The following is a 19,116-nucleotide window of genomic DNA, read 5'->3' as shown; positions in this document are numbered from 1 at the left end:
CATGTTGTATGAGTGATTACACGCTGTTTGCACTTGAAGAGTAACAAGGGTGCACCTTGTACATTTATTCTCTCTTAGACGAGCAGGATGTTTAGAGTAATATTTAGAGTAATATTTCAAACTGGAGTATAAGAGAAAAACACACAAAAGAAATATTGCAGAGCTTAACTTTCATTGTAGCCCTTCATACTTTCTTCCAAGCTCCTACACTCACCATCGGGCTATTACACCCAAGCTACTGTACATGACATGCTCTTCCTTCACCGAGCAAAATCGAAACGGCGTTCATCAGTACTCAGTACAGTGTGGAGAAAACAGACATGTCCAGCAGCTCATAAAGCCACCCAGCCAAAACCAGCATTGTTATTTTCTTTCTGTTGTGCACACTGCTGATCTGCATTTAACTGCCTGGATAAAGAAATCCATCCAATCGTGTTGGAGGTTTCTGGTCAACGCTACGCAGCAACAGAAGAGATGACTACCATCACTGGACAAGAGCTGAGCTCTAATGCTGCCTTGGCCAGTGACCTCCTGGGTAACCTTGAAAAAATCGTTTCAACTCTCAGTGACTTTCAGCTCCCACAGACTTTCATCTGTGGCTGTTTTGCTCATAGCACTTCAGACCAGTGGCTGTTGCTTCCTGTGCAACCATACAGTTAAGGATTTAGTGTGGCCAGCAGCTCCTATTGCTAACAGCAAATAAAAAAAAAAATTGCAGAAAAACCCCTTAGCAACGAACTGTATTACCAGTTTATCAAAAAATACGTTATCCAGTAAAAATTTCAGTTTCATCTTTTTCCCCTGTGTATTAAAAGCACAGATATTAGCAATATGTAAATAGCATGCAAGCAACGTAACACAATGTAATTTAAAAGGCACCGGTATTGTTACTTCCCACAACGCCCCAAACCCCTGGCCAAGCAGTGCTAGCCACTTGTTGAACTTTGAGCACGGTAGGACTGTATAAAACGAGCATCAAGGTACAGCAAGCTCTCCAAGGCTTTCACGTGACAAGGTCAAGTTTCTCCTTGGTTCCTCAAGACTGTCTCAGCACGCGGACCATCAGGAGGTATCATGCTGGTGAGTAATGGCAACAGTTCCATTACTAAGAGCTTCTTTGCTTTTGTAAACAGATAACATATTTGATGTTTTATTACACATCTTGAGGACATCCTAGGTTATGAATGCTGCCTGCAGAAATACCTATTTTATCACTTTTTCATTAGCGGACTCCTTTCTGCTCCTGTACCAGTTTGTTCGAAACCAAGCCTTATGGCATCTGGCCTCCTTCCACCCTGCATGTGAAACGAAACAGAAGAGTATCTCCACATCAAGATGCCCTGGGCAGAGAGGGCTCCTGCCCACTCACAACAGCCTCTGAAGGAGCTCCCGACAGAGTGGCTCCAAAGCACGTGAGGAAGACAAGTGAGAAAGCCACGCAGCATTTTTCAGAGCCTTTCAGTGCTGAATGTTATGGGGTGATTTTGTAAATTTTTCTCTTCGCTGCTATGCAACCTGAATAACAACCACTTGTATTCTCTGTAGTCTCTTAGGGTTGTACCTGAGACACCCAAACTCTGAAGGACACCATAATTAATAATTAACCATTCATAGGATGGTGAAAACGAGAACAAAGAGTGGGAGATGCTCAGAGAATGAGTGAAACCCTCTACGTATGACAGTGTATGGCTTAGGGGTGGCAGACGGTCCTCACACAGGAAGAGAGATGTCAGTGGCCAAGAAAACAGGACCCCCAATAACCAAGGAACTCGGTGAGGAGTTACTGTTCTTTACAAACAGGGGGGAAAGGGGCTGAGCTTTGCAGCAGTGGGAGCCTTGCTGCAGCAGCAGAGACCACAGAAATGCCCCAAGAAGTGCAGAGAAACTGAGACACCCAGCAAGCATTACCCTTGAAGAGCAAGCTCCATCAAAGCTGCTTCTTGGTCTCCATTTCCACACCTCTTCCTTCCTCCCTGCACCGGGCACAGCAGCCTCCAGCTCTATCGGCCCTGCGAGCTCCGGCCAATCCAACAGGAAATCTGCTCCAGCCCCTACAGATTCTGAGAAACTTTGGTAATTTTAGATTTATAACAAAATGAAGAAAAGTTTGAGAACTGAGCATCGTTAAACAGCTCTCCAGAGAAAGAACGGGAAAGGGAAGCTGCCTCCCACTGCTGCTATTGCTAATCCGCCCCGCAGTTCTCTTTTGATAAAACTTCTGGAGGCTCCTGTGACCCTGAATGGTTTTGGTAATTCAAGTCATAACTCTAGAAGTAGCTTTAGCAACTTAACCCCCTCATTACCTAGGATTGCATATGAACGCACTGCTACTGCAGAGATAGCGGACAATGTCTATCCTCTTCTTTAAAAACATAAGAAGTATGTTACACAAATTTGTACCAAAAAATATCTTTTTGAAGGAACCCCCCCACACACTAATCCCTGTGTTTGCTCCTTCCCTCCACATTTTACCTTCATTTCTGTAAGGGGGAATCTATTTTTTTACCATTCCTGCTAATTAGGAGGCATTTAGATAACACATTCTGATTTGTTCTGAGGGGATAAGGGGCATGGGGTTTTGGTTGGGGTTTTGTTTGTTTTTACAGATACTTAAAAAGCCCTGTAGTAAGAGAGCTATATCACATATTAAAATGTGATGCCTCTGTACTTCAACTGCACTAAAGCAGGAGTCCAGCTACTGATCAGCACGAATGCCCAAAAAAGCCATTAAAAATGGCCCTTACACTGTGCTCTATGCTTTACAAGGGAAGGAAAATAAAGTCTGAAAAATGGATAAAAGAGAAGTAGCAATGAGTCAGTGAAGGAAGCTGAAACGACTGCCCGGTAGATTTGAGAGGAAGAGGATACTTGCAGTCTCATCTGTTTCCATGGGCTTCTGCACCTCTGCAGAGCACCTTGCAGCCGGAGAGGCTTCTGTGCTGGGACAGGGGTGTCTGCCTGCGCACAGGTCACACTACACCCGGACAACACCCCAGGCGTAATGCCGCAGGTATAGAAAGTAACACTATAGGCAAGGAGGAAACAGGTGGAGGGACATGATTTCCAACTAGTATTTAAAGGATACCTACTGACCCGATGCTCATCGATTACACCTTTATAAAGGACTCCAACCACCAGAAATCTGACAGAAATATTCTATTTTTTCCTTTAGCAGGCAACTTTTTACTGGCAAATTAACAAATACTTGTGAGTCTCTGCTTCGCAAGGTCCTTACAGTATTACAATGCACTGGTCTTCTCACAGAGACCCGCCAACCTTGCCACATAAACCCAATACATATACCAACACGTACGCTGTTGCATGGACAAAGTACAGTTGGTAAGAGTAATAAATAGCAGTTCATCAAGGTCATGCTTTTAACAAAAGCATCCGTGAATTCCCAATCATGTCCCATCACTACACACTGGAAAGAAACAATCTGGTTTTCATGGTACCTCTAAATACCCTCTGCTTAAGTATCTTCAGAAACTTTGAACTGAAAGTCATGTAGGACCTATAATTTCTCTCTATTCTCTTAAATGAAGAATAAAACTCCCGAAAAGGCCGAGCAACATTCCCATTTGGTTCAATGAAAAAGCGCATCAGAAATGAAAGCGTCAAAATGCAAGGTAAAAGAAAAGTTATAGCTATGAACTAGGAAGTCCAGAACAAGCAGGCCACAAAATAACTCCTTCCACGCCCCCCCCCCCATGTACACCCAGTCCGTTGACCAGACTATGGGGAAAGTAAAACTGTTGAGAAACCGTATTCCAAAGCCTGGCAGGATAGACTTTCATCCAAAACCATGAGAAAAGCCTCATTTTTCCAGTGCCAAATGATACACTGAAACAACGCAACAGCGCCAGGGCTCCTACACTACATAACGCTACACACCATGAAGTCATCGATACGGTATAAGAAGCTGATAATTCTCACTCCAGAGCACTCTCAGACTGCAAGAAGAATTGAATGCTAGGAAAGAAAAGCTACTCTTTACTGTATGTCATTTTATTGGTATAGACTGGAAAAATCCCAACTGCTTCTGTTTCAGACGGCTTTGTGCAGAGAAGTCAGGCCAGGCAATGGCACTCTGCATCTGCACAGTATCACCAGGTTTTCGCCCCAAATAATAGAGGTGAAAAGGTGAATAGTGGAGCAAGTCTGAACTGCTAAACCAATTAAGTCTCTCTTGAAAAGGAATCCAAAACAACAGCAAGAGCTCAGATACTACAAAGCATCCTTTTCAGAGGTATTTCATTACACTTGGCTTTCTTCCTGGGCTGAGGTTCAGAAATATCAGCGCTGCCTTATTTTTTTCCCAATAAATAAGTTGCTTGAATAATGTGTACCTTGTGCACTGCACTGAAACAGATGATCACTCACCTCCTTGATCTTTTTTTTTTTTCCACTTTGGTCTTTCTTCCCTGAGTTATATGAAAGTATTTTTTTCAATTTTTAGCAGAAGCCTGCAAACAAACTTGTGAATTACAAACAAAAATCTCACAAAAGGCAGAAAGACCTTTTCTCGGTACTTCTTTATTCACTCCAGGGATCCCACCTCACTTTATGATGTGTCCCAAAGAGTGCACAAAAACCCCAAAGATGACCACAGCCCCACTGTGAAAGGATGAAGGAGAAGTCTAGCCTCTACTGAAGCTCAGCTCAGGTATCTTCCCCGTCCCTGTGGGGAAGGTAGGACAGAGACACTGAAAGGAAACCCCACTCCCATAAAGACGACACAGATCTTTTATCTTAGAAAAAAGTCTGCACCTAATTACTTTAAAATTACTCCTTTGATGTGCCCTTTGACCACTTCCCTATCCCAGTGGGAATTTCTCATGCCTTTTAATTCCTATCACCAAATTCGGCACCTCTGACAGTGATTCTGTCTGAGGGCAACAATCTAGTGAGAACTGACTTCAACCAATACTCAAACAGGGTAATTTAAATGAATATAATATGTCTTTGTGACTCAGAAACATGGTAATTTAGTACGTAGCTCCCTCTTTATCAGCAGTGGACCATCCGGAAGATGCTACTGCGTTTTGCTTTTTAGATGACATACAATGAAAGTCCCTACCACTTGTGGCCTCTGGAAAACACAGAGTTATTTGGGAACCTTTCGGCACTGTCACACCTTGCCAGGCAGATTAAAATCTTTGAAAGACGTTTGCAATTTTAACCTCAGTTGTAATCTCTGCTTCACAAGGGATACCCAAAGGAGACCATGGCATTTTCACGGAGGCTACCACAGCGGCCACAGATTCAGCTGTAGTTATGGATGTATCTGCTGCAGCTTTCAAGGCCAGTTTAGATGCACTTTAGACATTGAGCGCAGCTGGGTCTTCTGGCTTTCCAAAGCAGGGGACACCTTTTTCCTCTGTATTCACTTACAGAAGAGCCTGTGGCTGTGGGTGCAGACCGACGTCTGGCCACAGAGTGGATTTAGCAGCTCTGAGGCCGTACGTTCCTTCACACCTCTCAGCTGTCCTGACACCGCCACTGCTTTCGGTGCCCTCAGCCAGTTTTTCAGCCAGATCTGTTCCTCAGTCTGGCTCGCTGGTGTGCCTGCAAACTGGGAAAGAACAGAGGTTCTTGCAGCAATCCCTGTGTGCTTAGCTATTGCTGCCTTTCATCTCCACACCGCTTTACAGCTTTTAAATATTATATTCATGCTAAGTCATAAATGTTGAATGCTTCCTCTGCTACTTAAACAGCAATTTAAGAGAGCAGCTTGAAGTACTATGGCTCATAAAAATGGAGCTTGTCATGGAGGAGAAGGAAAAACATTGTAAGCTGTAATCATTCTGAGAAAATGTTGCTGGAAGATGTATAATCCGACATGACACTTGAAGTTCTTGCCACGGAGCATTTGAGCATAATAGAAAAAACACGATTTTTAAGGTCTATTTTCACATCAGTGCACTATACGTCCTGTCAGAACAAGCAGTGCACTACTTAAATCATAAGTGAAAAATATTTTATTTTCACAGCCAAAGTATTTCCATTCCAAGAGTTAACTGTAAAAGTAGAGCTACTGAGAGTGAGTGTAACTGTGAGAACATTATATCATAACAGAAATGTTATATCTCAGCAGAGGACAGTATGAGGTTATTGCATCTCCTTAAGCCAGAACAAAACAATAGGAAAAGCTTGACCTTTCTGTCCCACCTTGGGTTTCAAATATCATCTGTTAAACAAAGGCTCAGTGATGTAAATCAAAAGCAAACCACACACCTTAGCACGTCACTCCACTAGGGATAGCGCTAGATTGCCCTGCGAAGCGCAGCAGCACGGCAGCCGTGGGTGAGGAGCAGCCAGGGAAGCGAGCGCGCCTGCGGGGTACGGCGCTGAAACCACGAAACCCAGCAGCGTGGCCAAATGCTTTTCAAACCGTGGGACAGCAAATGAGGGCTTTTCACCAGCACTGGGTAATATATATTCTCCTACCGTAAAGAACAGGAGCTAGCAGGTGAGCGAAATCACTGTATTTTAGAGAACAGCAGGGGTAATGAAAGGGCTGAAAAGCAGAAAAGTTGTTTTGTACACAGGGAAAGGAAACCCCACCGTTGCCCACTATGAATGAGAGCCCAGCGCGCGAAAGGTGCGTACATGGGACATGCGATACTCCAAGCCACAGCCTCCTCCTCCCACCCGAAGGACCGGGCAGGGGAGGGAACCGCGTGCTTTTCTCCAGGCCTGGGAGCCCACAAGAACCCTTGGCAGCAGCACTGCCTACACCCCCCGTAACACGTGTTACCTTCCCACGGGGTGGAGAGGGAGCGCTTTTACCCGGATCACCTTGCGCCCATGCTACGCCATCACCCCTTGCTATGCTATCACCCCGTGCGAGGCCGTCGCCCCGGCCACGCAGCACGAAGGGCAGCTCGCAGCACCCAGCCGGCAGCCCTCACCATCCAACGCTTCACGTGGCGAAACCCAGGCTTCCATCACGGCCGGGTGACGAATGCGTTTCCAGCGCCACCGGTGCGGATCGGGAGACACCCGACCTAGCCCCCCCGCGCCGCCTAACCCTCAAGTTTGTGAAATCCGTGACCTCCCGGCTCCCCCGAACCCGCCGCCAGCGAGGGAGCGCGGCCCCGTCGCTCCCCACCCCCGACGCCCGTTTCCCGCCAGAGGCCGCGGGCGGGCCCGCCGGGGCGCTCACCCGCGCAGCGCAGGCCCTGCGAGAGGACGAAGCGGCAGCAAAGGTCGCACCACGTTCCCGCGGCCGCCGGCCCGAAGCGGTGCGGCGGATCCGCCGGCGGCGGCGCCTCGAAGATGGTGCAGACGTGGCGGGGCCGCGGCGGCGCCGGGCGGCGCCGGCCGCCGCCGTACGCGGGGCCCGGGACGCCGGCGGGCGCGTCCGGCTGCGGGAACGTGTTCGGCTGCGGGAACGTCTCCCGCGCCGCCCGGCCCCGCGGCGGCTTCCCCCGCCTGTCACCGGGGGCCGCCGCCATGCGGAGCGGGGTGCACCGGCCGCTGCCTGCTTCTCCCCGCGGAGCGGCCGGGGCGGGCGGCGGTTGACGCCTCACGCACATGACACCCGCGGGCGACGGGAGCGGGGAGGCGGCGGCGGCGGCGGGGGGGACGGACGACGCGCCGCACCGCGTCCTCCCCCGACCTGGCGGCTGCCGCTCGGCTCAGCACCGCGCCGGGGAAGGTACGGGCTGGGGAGCGCCACCCTGCCGCCGCCTCGCTTCCTGAGTCCTCGCACCATGAAACGTCTTGGGGAGGAACAACCACAGCCGGGGGCTCCGGCACGCTCCCGGTCTGCCAGTCCCCTTCCCTTGTCCCGCCGCCGCAGAAAGTAATTGATGTAACCAGCACTTTTACCTGCCGTTTTCAAGGCATTCACTCATAATGTATATTACAAACAGAAGATGCAAAGCGTTTCCAGGAGGTACGTTTTACTACCGTAGATAAACCAGTTACGATCTAACAACACGCTGCTTGTGGCGTCTGGTTTTTTTGTTTCCCAAGCCGAAGTTTCCACGAGAAAGGGAAAGAGTCGCCGCCTGTGGCGGCAGGTCAGAGCCGTGAGCTCCGCCACCCCGCCGGCAACGAGCGAGCGGCGGCCGCGGAGCGGAGCGGAGGGCACAGAGCGGGCCCGGGCCCCGCCGATCGCTCCCCACAGCCCAGCCTCCCTTTTTGTAGCAAGCTGGCAGCAAGTCATTGTAAGCAAGGTAAAGCCTTCATCTATCAAACCTACAGCTTCGGAAAGCACGGTAAGTACGTTTGACATTCACGTCTCCAAGGCGTTAGAATCATCGGCTATTTTAATGCAGCCTTGCACGGATTTTAAGTGGTATAAAGTACCCTGTAGCTCGGCGTTTTCAGGATGTGGTGATACAGGATTTATGAACAATTCATCTGCACATTCACAGAGAAGGTTCCAAGGAATGGAAGTGGAAAAAATAATAAAATCTTTCTTTGAAAATTGTAAACTGCTCCTGTCCGCTTAAATCTGAAACTGCTGTAGGGCTCCCACAGCAGTCACCACGGGAGCAGCACCATTGTGCCAGCGTCAGCTTCTTTCACCGTGAGTTAGCAAATGTGCCTGCCAAGCGAAGCCATCGGCTCGTGTAGTGAGGTGCCAAGCTCGGCTCTCCCCAGCATGGCGCAGAACTACCCAGCCAGGTGCACTTGCTCACGACCCACTCTGCAATCGCTAACAAATGCCACATCGTACGGCATAAATGTACTGGAGGATGCTGAAGCAACCCTTGTGCTGGCACGGGGGCAGCTGGCAAGAGCTGGTGATGCACTTCACTAGGTTCTGATTAAAATGATGACTTAAAGCAGCTACTCCAGGCAATGCTTCCCATGGCTTGGCAGCGGTGACACAACCCCTACCTCGCTGGGAAGACTGTAGAGGCCTGGGTAGTCACAGGCTGCATCGGCTGCTTGTGTAAGTTTTCAGGAGCAGAATACAACTGTGAACAACTGCAGTACGCCTGTATTTGTAGCATGCCAGCAGCTCTAGCTGTTGCTGTCAGTCTTCCTTGTCAACAGGAAGCAAAGTTCTCCAGAAGATGTGCATCTACAACTACTGCTGGCCGGGTTTGTACCAGTGTCAAAACAGCAAACTCCACTAAGGGGTACTACCCCTACCACATTTTTTAGTGATCAATGCAACAAACAACAACAAAAAAAAGCTGTTTAGAGCACAGAAAATTAAAATGTCATGTAGTGCTGCCAACAGCAGAAGTGGCCACAAGAGCTCCCAACAGTTAACCTGTTCCTAAAACCTGCCTTCAACCAAATGTGGCTAGCCAAAGCAATTACCGTGCCCCTCCTGCAAGGGATTTCACAGGAACACCAAGCTGTGCAACTACTTAGTAGTCGTCTGTGTTGAATTTTACCCAAACAAGTTTATGCAATGGCAGTTTATTCCACATCTCCCCTTTCTAGACTTCAAAAAACCAAAAAGTAATCTTTTCCATTCAGCCTTTTTAATCCTTGCCATAGTATTAGATCCCAGATTATTCTATGATTACCACTTCTACAGTAATTACCTAAATTACCACTGATTGAGCTCTGGTGGTGCACTGTTTCACACCAAGCAGGTACTAGGAATTTTGCCACTGTTACAGAGAACTAATATTGTCCAGAACACACGTCAGCAGAGTGGTTACAAACGTAAATAAAAAGGATGTATGGCTCTACCATACCACCTATGCGAGTGATTCCATTGTATGGGACAGGTTTTCTGGACAGCTAATTTGTTGCTTCAGATTTCAGGCTTTCTATTGTCTGTATGAGGCAATAAAATTATAAGTAATACTGAAATTAACAGAAAGTGAAATTATGGAAAGACACAAGAAGTGCACACCGTACAATAAGTGGCTGATGATGTATTTATGTCATTAAGTCATTCACTCATGCATTTTCACAATTCATATGAAGACTGGTTTGTTCAAGTAACAGATAATTAATATACTAAGCTAACCCCCCCCAAAACAGTAAACCAGCTTCAGGAGGAAGAATCATATATTACTTTCTATTACTTCTTTTGGCAAATCAGTAGCATGACTGATAGTATCAGGACACTTAGTTTGAGACAGAAATTGATGGTACTATATGCTACTCTTTGATGTGAAAAATATATGTGAAAAATATATATAATCAGTAGATTATGAACTGATTACTGCAAGTTCCTTAGCTACTACTTAGTTAAAATTGCTTTAGAAAAAGAAATTTTAACAAGATTAAGATAACTGATGTATTTAGCAACACTAAAACCAGCAATGTTTAAAATGAACATAAAATATAACAGAAAACATTTTCAACCATGTAAAAGAATGCCGCACATACTTCAATATACAGACTATACTGTTACTACAATTAACTTTCAGACTGCTTCAGTATAAAGAAGTTGAAAATTATATATTCCAACTAACACTTGATTTCTTTCAAAATTAAGAACCTTTGAAACAACAGTGTTACAGACATAATATTGGGAAAAAAGTATAATTTATGCACAGTTTGAGAGCCCAATTCTTTTAACACTTATGCGTGTGTTTCACTGACACTTGGTGAGACCATGGATGTGAATGAACAAATGTACAAGCAGGCATTAAAACATTCCAGTTAGACAAGATTCCAGTATTTTAAAAAACAAACAGTTAAGAATGCCACAGCTAACCAAGGAAAAACATGTAACAAACTGTTGCACTCCTTTTGCATATCTAGATTTTTTGGGGGACAAAGCTTGCAAAGAAAGAAGCTGCTCATGTGAGTGTAAAAACATCTGAATTCCCTTTTAACATTTGATTCTCACCAAGAACACTGGAAAGCAGGTCTCAGACATCAAGGCAGTGAATTTCCTCTTAACAATGACAGAATCAATTATAAATTTCGTTAAGTTTCTATTCAAATACTAAAAACGCCCAACACAATGCAAATGTGTTTGGAAATGTTTTGCCTTCTGACCTGGAGAGATAAGCAGGGAATAAGCATGACGAAACTATTAGATGCTATCACAGGTAACTGCTGTTTAATTTATACCAAAATGTTTTACCATTAAGTATGGAAACTTCTGAATATAGTGGGTCCAGCTCTTCTCACAGAGGTAATATAGCAATTAGAAGTGCTGTTGGACGCCACTGAACATCCATGGCCAGGTTTCCACAAGGAAAGAATGAGTCCTGCAATATTTGCATGCTCTTTGTCTGAAACAAGTAAGTACACCTGTAGTATCCACACAAATTAAGGGATGTTTCCAAGTTTTTGTTTGTTTCCCTCTTCTCTTTCTTCTTTCCAACATATTTTGGAGCAGACTGTTTCATTTAAAACAGTCGTCATGTTCTGTGAGGATCAGTCATTCAGCTAGACTCCAAAATAATGGTAGTTAAAGGAAATCCAAAACACCCTATAAAGACTATTCATTCTGCATCTCTGCAACCCAATCACGTAGCACCGAAAGTAGTAACCACTGATACTGGAAAATATATACCTAAGTTTAATATCTCAGTCATCAGTCAGCAGTGGGTGTGCGCCCTTTTTTAAGATCTAGACCAGTAACTTACTTTTCCAATATTCAGTTACCACTGCAGCACAACGCTGTCTAGTCTACTGACTGCTCACAAATTCTCCTAATACCGTTTTTTAAACTTTTTTAAAAGTTATGCCTGCAAACAGGATTCTGAAAAAACTATTTTATTTTAAGAACCCACTTCTCTTGTGGTGAGCAACAAGATTTCAGAGAAATTCTGAAAATACTGTACTCTAAAAAATGAATTTTTACATTCAGTCTGACAACCTGGAGTGCAAAACTTCCATATACAGAGCAGTCAAATGATTACAGACAACATGGCACCAAATATGGAGAGGAACTTAAGAAAATAGTGTAAATTTGTTTTCTCAGGTAGAAGTGAACTAAAAGTTTGGCTGTGAAGGAAAGAGAAATATGTCTCCACTCTGTCGTATCTGCACTTTTAGTCCCTATTCACACATATTGAAAAAGATCTCATTTAAAACAGTCATCATGTTCTGTGATGATCAGTCAGTCATTCAGCTAGACTCCAAAATGACAGTGGTGGTTAAAGGAAATCCAAAACACCCTTTAAAGACTATTCATAATGTTTAGATTTCTGCAAGTCCTCTTGCAATAAAGGCTAAATTGCATTTTGAAAAAAGGGCGATATTCAAAGCAAACAATTGTCAATTTCATCATCAACACTTTTGCCTTTAGGACTTCGTCAGAGATCCTCCAAGGGGCTAAATTCCCTGCCAAGAGTAATTCAGTAATTCTATCCTAACATTGACCAAAAAAAGATATATATTTCTTTTATATTTACATATTATACATATTTACATTCTTTTTAATACTACAATTGTAGAGGGGGAAAAAAATGGATACAGACTTATTATCTGCCTTTGAACGTCCCAAGAGTATTTTTTTCCCTTTGAAAAAATTTACAAGTCCTCTTCAGGTCCTTTGAAAGCTAGATACAGTCCACGTTCCGCAGGCCACCATCCATAGTCAAAGCACCAAATCTAACATGAAAAAATAGCATATTCTTAGGTGACTGAATAGGTTATAGAATCAATCCTTAATTCACTATGATTTATTTATGGGGTTTTCCTTTCTTTTGCCACGTGCAGACACACACATTCGTATCTAACTTCTATGTGTGAAAAGAAGATAGAAGAAAGGATACCATGTTCCAGGTATGGGACTTGGGGTGGGGAACAAAACAAAATCAATGCAGCTTGAAGCTAAGCTCAGCAATACCCCCAATTTACCATGAAGCTTTCAGGAGATCATTATTTTTATATATTTTATCATCATGATAGGAAAAAAAGCAAAGTCAGTCTGTATGTTGTAATGACAATACGCCCTCAGGATTACCAGAAATACACTGGCCTCTTCACTTTATTTAAGCAATCTGAAAACTGCAAAATCATCCAGGTTGGTATAATTTCACAGTTGTTAAAAATGTCTAAAAGTGAGGAGTTAAAAGACCCCACTGGATTGCTACAAAAGTATTGTGTTTAAATTCAGAATTAATCTGTCTGTAAAACAGACATTTTTATTAGCTAAACGTAAGTAACATGAAACAAAAATGCCACGACTGCTGTGTCAGAATGATCTTACAGTAATGTTTCGATTACTTTCTTTTTTGGTTACACCTCAGATCAAAATGTATTTACAGTTAAAGAGATTATAGAATCATCCCTTAGTTTAAGTTCTGGATCTACAAAATGTACCAAATTAAGCCTGTTCCTAGTATCAGCCCAAAAAGGGAAAACAATTGCTTGCCTTTCCAGAATGTGATTGTTCTCAGCCAGCTCTTTAACAACCCCTTCCATTTCTTCCTTTAGTTTCTTCATACTGTAATAACAAGAAGCAAAAGAAAGATCACAATTTTTATAGGGACAGTTATCTGCTATGATCATCTCATGATCACTACCACAAAGCTTTCAGCAACTTGTCATTACATACAAAATAAGGGACAGGTAACAGGTTGATTATTTACTAAAAGTGACAGATGATATATTAGTGTTGTCCCATACTTGCTTCAAAATCTGTACCACCACTTCAGCAATATAAAGTTTATTCTGCAATATAAAATTCTTGGTCTTAATACAGCACTCATGAAGTCAATGGTTTTGGGTTTTTTTTTTTTTCCAATTGCCCTGTATAACAGGTATAGAAAATTACATTGATCCAATTTAAAAAAATCTCACCCAAGAGTCATTTCCACTAATGTGTTTGAGCTTGGATAGACTGTATTCATTGTATGTTTCATCCCACTGGAAGCTGCAAACATTTTCTGCGGCAGAGCATCTTGTAACTGCAATAGATAAAAAGGAAATGTAAGTTGCAATAGAAGTTGTCATATGTATCCTCATGTCCACCTTAAAATCCTTCCTTAAATTCTCCATTTATGATGCCTCATAAAATCATTACAGTAGTAAGGCAGCTGATATTCCCTAAGTTGAGATCATCATGGCAAGTTTTGTATTGACACAACCTATAGTTCCCTGATTTGTTCCATCTTCTTAACTGTCTTATACTTTCCTAATAAACTTTCAAAAAGAAGAATTATCTATTTGTTATGTTTACAGATATCCTAAGGGAACAGGATCCTAATCAATAACTGACTTTGGTAGTGCTACTAAAATACAAACAAATAACAAGTAAAATGCTGTTCTCCACCATCCCTCAGGTGCTTTTCTTTCATTTATATTTCCTTTATAAAGAATAATCATTTTCCTGAATGAAAATGCTCTCATTCTCTCAATTTTGAGGTAATTCTGGTAGGTTTGCATCCTGCAGAGTCACTGTCCAAATTTTAACAAAACACTTTCTTTCATGTCACCAGCAGCATTAGTTTAGCATGTATCTTTAAGCACATATCCCCTAATCTCGAATATGGGAGTAGTGTTTTTATGCTTCATAAGAATATTAAGATAATCCTCTAGGTGCTCAGATATCATTATGATAACAGTTACACAGAACACTTCTCGAGGGACCCACATCCATTTCCACAGAATTTTTAGGGGGAATGCTACCACTAAAAAAACCCCCAACCCCCCAAAAAACCAAACCCCACCAAAAAAAACCCCAAACCAAAAAAAATACCCCTCCCAACCCCCAAAATTAAGTCATTATTCCAAAAATCACGCCACACTCTACGCCACTGTGACATTAGCAATAAAGCCGCTATAGACGAAATACTACATCTGTGCAGCCCGGTATTTTAACATGACTTTATTAACATAAGACTCACTATAAACAAAACTATTGATATTAAACAACATCTTTTATGTATTCCAACACTTTACATAATTTTGAAGCATTCTACCTCATTTATATAATCCTGGTATTTGGACACCTCTTCTTCAATATCAAAACACTGGTTGGTGAGAGCCAGTAACTGCTTCCTTATGTGAAGCATTTTCCTAAAAGAAAAAGTTTTCTTTTGAGAGCTTCCTTTTATAAAAGTGGTGCAGTGAACATTACCAAATATTAAAGAAGTCAATAGCTTGCCTTGTCCAGTCCTCAGCCTTGTCCAAAAATGTATCATACTTGCTGACACATTCATCTTTGAATAGAGCTATGGCTTTTGTAGCATGCAAATACAGCTTCTGCCTGCAACACAGAAACAACCGAACAGTGTTACACTGGTTTCACATCCCTGTTCCTCTAATTTACTTTCTGTACCTTGGAGAAAAGGTATGTGGACTTAAAATCCCTTCAGCCAACTTTATTCATGCTGTTGTAATTGTCCTGGTTTTGGCTGAGATAATTTTCTTTCTAGCAGCTGGTACAGTGTTGTGGTTTGGATTTAGTATGAGAACAATGTTGATAACACACTGATGGTTTCAGTTGTTGCTAGGTAGTTGTAGTGTCTACACTAAGTCAAGGACTTTTCAGCTTCCCATGCCCTGCCAGGTGCACAAGAAGCTGGGAGAGCACAACCAGGACAGCTGACCCAGACTGGCCAAAGGGATATTACCAGCCATGGAACGTCATGCTCCGGATATAACTGGGGAAGCTAGCCGGGAAACAGGATCCCTGCTCAGAAACAGACTGGGCATTGGGTGGGTTTTTTTTTTTTTCCCTTCCGCATGTGGTGAGCAATTGCATTTATGCATCACTTGTTTTATTACATTATTATTATTATTGTTATTTTCTTGCTTTGTTATCCTACTAAACTGTCTTTATCTTAACCCACGAGTTTTGGGGTTTTTTTTCATTCTCCTCCTCATTCCACTGAAGGGGGGAAGAGTGAGCAAGCGGCTGCATGGTGCTTAGCTGCTGGCTGGGGCAAAACCATGACAGTAATGTATGAGAATTCAACACACTGCATGAACTGACAGTTTATGTTTCAAAAATATTCCCTGGCAGGGAGGAAAAAAAAATATTTGAGGCATTTATTTCCAATTATTTGTATATGAACAAATGGTCAAATATCTTCTCCAAGGCAGTATTTATTCGAGGCGGTATATTTAAGGAAAAGGGATTCTAAATGGAAAGGACAGAAATCATTATTTCTTATTTGCCTTCTGCAAACACTTGGAACTGCCAGCATACATGAACAATCCTCTGTGCTGAGTAATATACATGCAAGAAAAACGGCATTTTTGTGTCAGCTTAAATTTATGGCAAGAGAAAAAAGCAAGCAGAAATAAGGACAGGAAAACAAAACAAAATCCAATTCTGATTTAGCACTGCAGACAGTAATCCCAGTGTAACTGCCTTGCCATGCTATTGCACCAGTAAGCAAAACTAAGAGATTTACTACAGTCTAACACCTGCTTCTGGTATTTCATTAAGTCTGCATGATGGCTATTGGTTAATCACATTCTGGCTAGAGTGCAGCTGGATTGTCATCAGGCATGCATACCTGTCATTCAACCAGAAAAAAATCTAAACTGAGTGCAGCTCCCTTGTCTATCTACCGATAAATATTATAAAGGTCAGCCTCTGCTGCTAATGGCACACAGTTCTTAACAAAAAACACTGCCATGTCTCTCTGGACTGAGTCAAGTAAAATGAGATGTAGTTAGGATCTCAAAGATACTGGATCAATCCCAAGGAGACACTTGTGGTAGAAAAATTACCAGTATTCAAAACCATGAAAATGAAGCCTATTTATTTAAAGTTATTCACATATTAATGCAAGGACACAGTTTGAATAGTAGAAAAAGCCCTAAAATTTCTTTAATCTGCCCAAGGGAGTGCAGTTTTCAAATGAGCTATGGATTGTGTCCCAATGTTTGCCTGTTTTCCAGCCATGTAATTAAGAACACATGACTGGAAATTATCACTCACGTTCAGTCCCTTGCTGCTGCAGAGCAATGATGTGTCCAGGTCTCTTTCAGCGTACCAATATCTGCCTTACAGGTTTCCTGCCCCTACTGTCCTTTATCTTAAGGCAACCTCCCCTCCACTTGGCAGTCACTCTATTTAGCTTTCTCTGTGGGAAAATCAAGTGGCATGGCTGTGAGAACACCAGTGCCTTCTGCATGTTAGCTTTCTATCTGTAATTGTCAGTGAAGCCACACTAGCAGTAGCAATGGCAAGAATTTTTAGAACATTACACAAGTGGGGTCTAAATTCATACAGCACTCAGCAAAGTCTAGGGAACCACTCAACTGACCAGCCACTAGGAGAATAATTTCATTACTTAAACATAAGTATCTGGCATCATCTGAGAAGCACAAGGATATCCAGCCCTGCTTCCAACTGTCCATCCAGAAAGGTGTAGGTTTCCCATTTGTCTCGTGTCCTACCTCCCAGTCTCAGCGCACATCTCTGACACCTTAGGGCAACTTAAATAGTATTGGGCATCTGCGTACGAGGCACTGAATCGATCCTGAGACAAGTACAGCAGCATGAGCAGAGCAGCTGTTTACAATTGCTCAAGAGTGAGTTAGTAGAGTCAGTGGAGCCTAATGGGAGCCTAGACACCCAGGTTACACACAGACACTTAATGTGGCCACCTCTCATAAGTGGCAATTTTACACACTGCGTTAAAATTTATTTTGCGTGCTATATTTCCTGGCAGATTAAATCATTCTAGACTTTCGTTCAGCTTGCCCATATTTTATTCACCTGTAGAAAATTATCTCCACCTTAGTTAGAAAGTCACTTTACTCTTACTGAGGGCTTTTTTCTCCCTAAAAAAAAAACCAGGAAAAAAGTGTGCTTCTTGTAAGACAGTTATGCCCAGATAACAAACAGGTATTTCATATCTACATTCAGAAGGTCTATCAGTGAAGGAACTCCACTGCCAGAAAGCCCCTCCTTATCATGTGCTGGCACCCCTATGTACTTAAGATACTTAAAGAAATTTTTTTTAAAAGCAATCATAAAGAGGTTATAATTTACAATAAAAATCAACAGAAGAGGTTATTGGCAAAAGCACCTGAAGGACCTGAAAGCAATCATGGTATTTCCCAAAGGTAACTTCAAAACTTACTTGTCAAACTTGTGAATTTGTTCTTCATTATAAGGAAGCCCTAGGATCAGAGCAGATGACAGACATTACCAGTTTAATTCTGTTAGTTGTAGTTATGTAAAACTCCACTAAATTTACCCATTTCCTATATGGTTTCCTTCTCCTATCCTGATAGGTAATAGTTGTCATTTACTTTTTTTTTTCCTCCTCTTCAGTCTTGCAGTTCAAATTTATGAGATTAATAGTGGTGTTTCATTCATATGGGCTTTAAGACAGTATCTCACTAAGACAAACCTACAGACATATTCACTGTTGTTGACTAACTCTCCATTCCTACCACAAATATCCTAGTGGAACCTGTTAAAAGTGAATCAAATAAGTTACTTACTTCGTTCTGCTTTGTCTTTTTTGAACTGATAATAAATATCTGTGATGGAACACAGCAGCGCCTGCAGCCTTTCTGGACTAGAGTGACAAAAGGAAGAAAATGAGATATTTTATATATAAACTCAAGAACCTATTATGAGTTTCATGAACTACAACCCAATCTAGAATTCAATACATATTAAAACAATATGGTTACTCACTTTCTGTCTTTTGGATGCATGCCTTCCTGATTTGCCCAAGTGTCAGTCAGTAAACCACCAGGAGAAAGTTTGGTTTTGATATCTTGAAGACTAGTTTCTATTGTGCTCTGAGAGCTGGAGAGCTACGTAAGAGCAAGAAAGTTCAATCTTACCGCTGCATAAAGTGAAAAATTACTCGAGGCTGAAAACAGACTGAGCACGTTAATACTATAGACCCATTTGTTTCACTGACCTTCATTAAAGAAATATGCCCAAAGCAGATAAAACATGTTATTATTAAAGAAAGAATCACCTTTGATGCTAGCATTTCTTTTAGTTAATATTTATTTTCTTTCAACTATAAGTTTCTATGTTTCATATATTCCCTATTTACTTCTTCACTTGTTCTTCTGATTTAAGAATTCGTATAATGACTATCCACATAATTCATACCTTCCTTTTTCCACAGTTCATACAACCTTCAAAATAAAAATGCACTAATCACCTTTTGCTTTTACAACAGAGAACTTTATACCTGCTCCCAGCACACCAGTAAAGTTATTTTCATTTAAAGTTACATTTTCATGTAAAGTTATTTTCATTTTTTTCTTACTTGTCTGGGAACATGATGC

General features: G+C 42.4%; 1 protein-coding gene across 3 annotated transcripts in view; it reads right to left on the bottom strand.

Annotated features, from left to right (window-relative positions):
* Nucleotides 1-9,842: 9,842 nt before the first annotated feature.
* TBK1 (TANK binding kinase 1) overlaps nucleotides 9,843-19,116 on the bottom strand; it is a 29,643-nt gene continuing 20,369 nt past the window's right edge. For 2 of the 3 annotated variants that reach the window (XM_054813329.1, XM_054813330.1), the window contains exons 14-20: nucleotides 18,506-18,627; nucleotides 18,307-18,383; nucleotides 17,940-17,979; nucleotides 15,002-15,103; nucleotides 14,817-14,913; nucleotides 13,696-13,802; nucleotides 9,843-13,339 (exon numbers count right to left, since the gene is read on the bottom strand). In XM_054813329.1, the coding sequence (XP_054669304.1) occupies nucleotides 13,144-13,339; nucleotides 13,696-13,802; nucleotides 14,817-14,913; nucleotides 15,002-15,103; nucleotides 17,940-17,979; nucleotides 18,307-18,383; nucleotides 18,506-18,627 (741 nt within the window). In that variant the 3' untranslated portion in view covers nucleotides 9,843-13,143. The remainder of the gene's footprint in view (nucleotides 13,340-13,695; nucleotides 13,803-14,816; nucleotides 14,914-15,001; nucleotides 15,104-17,939; nucleotides 17,980-18,306; nucleotides 18,384-18,505; nucleotides 18,628-19,116) is intronic. The other variant, XM_054813331.1, reaches the window with a different exon arrangement.

Source organism: Grus americana, chromosome 1 (assembly GCF_028858705.1).
Source record: "Grus americana isolate bGruAme1 chromosome 1, bGruAme1.mat, whole genome shotgun sequence".
NCBI lineage: Eukaryota > Metazoa > Chordata > Aves > Gruiformes > Gruidae > Grus > Grus americana.
Note: the sequence above shows the minus strand (reverse complement) of the source record. Positions and strands in the feature narration are given on the sequence as shown.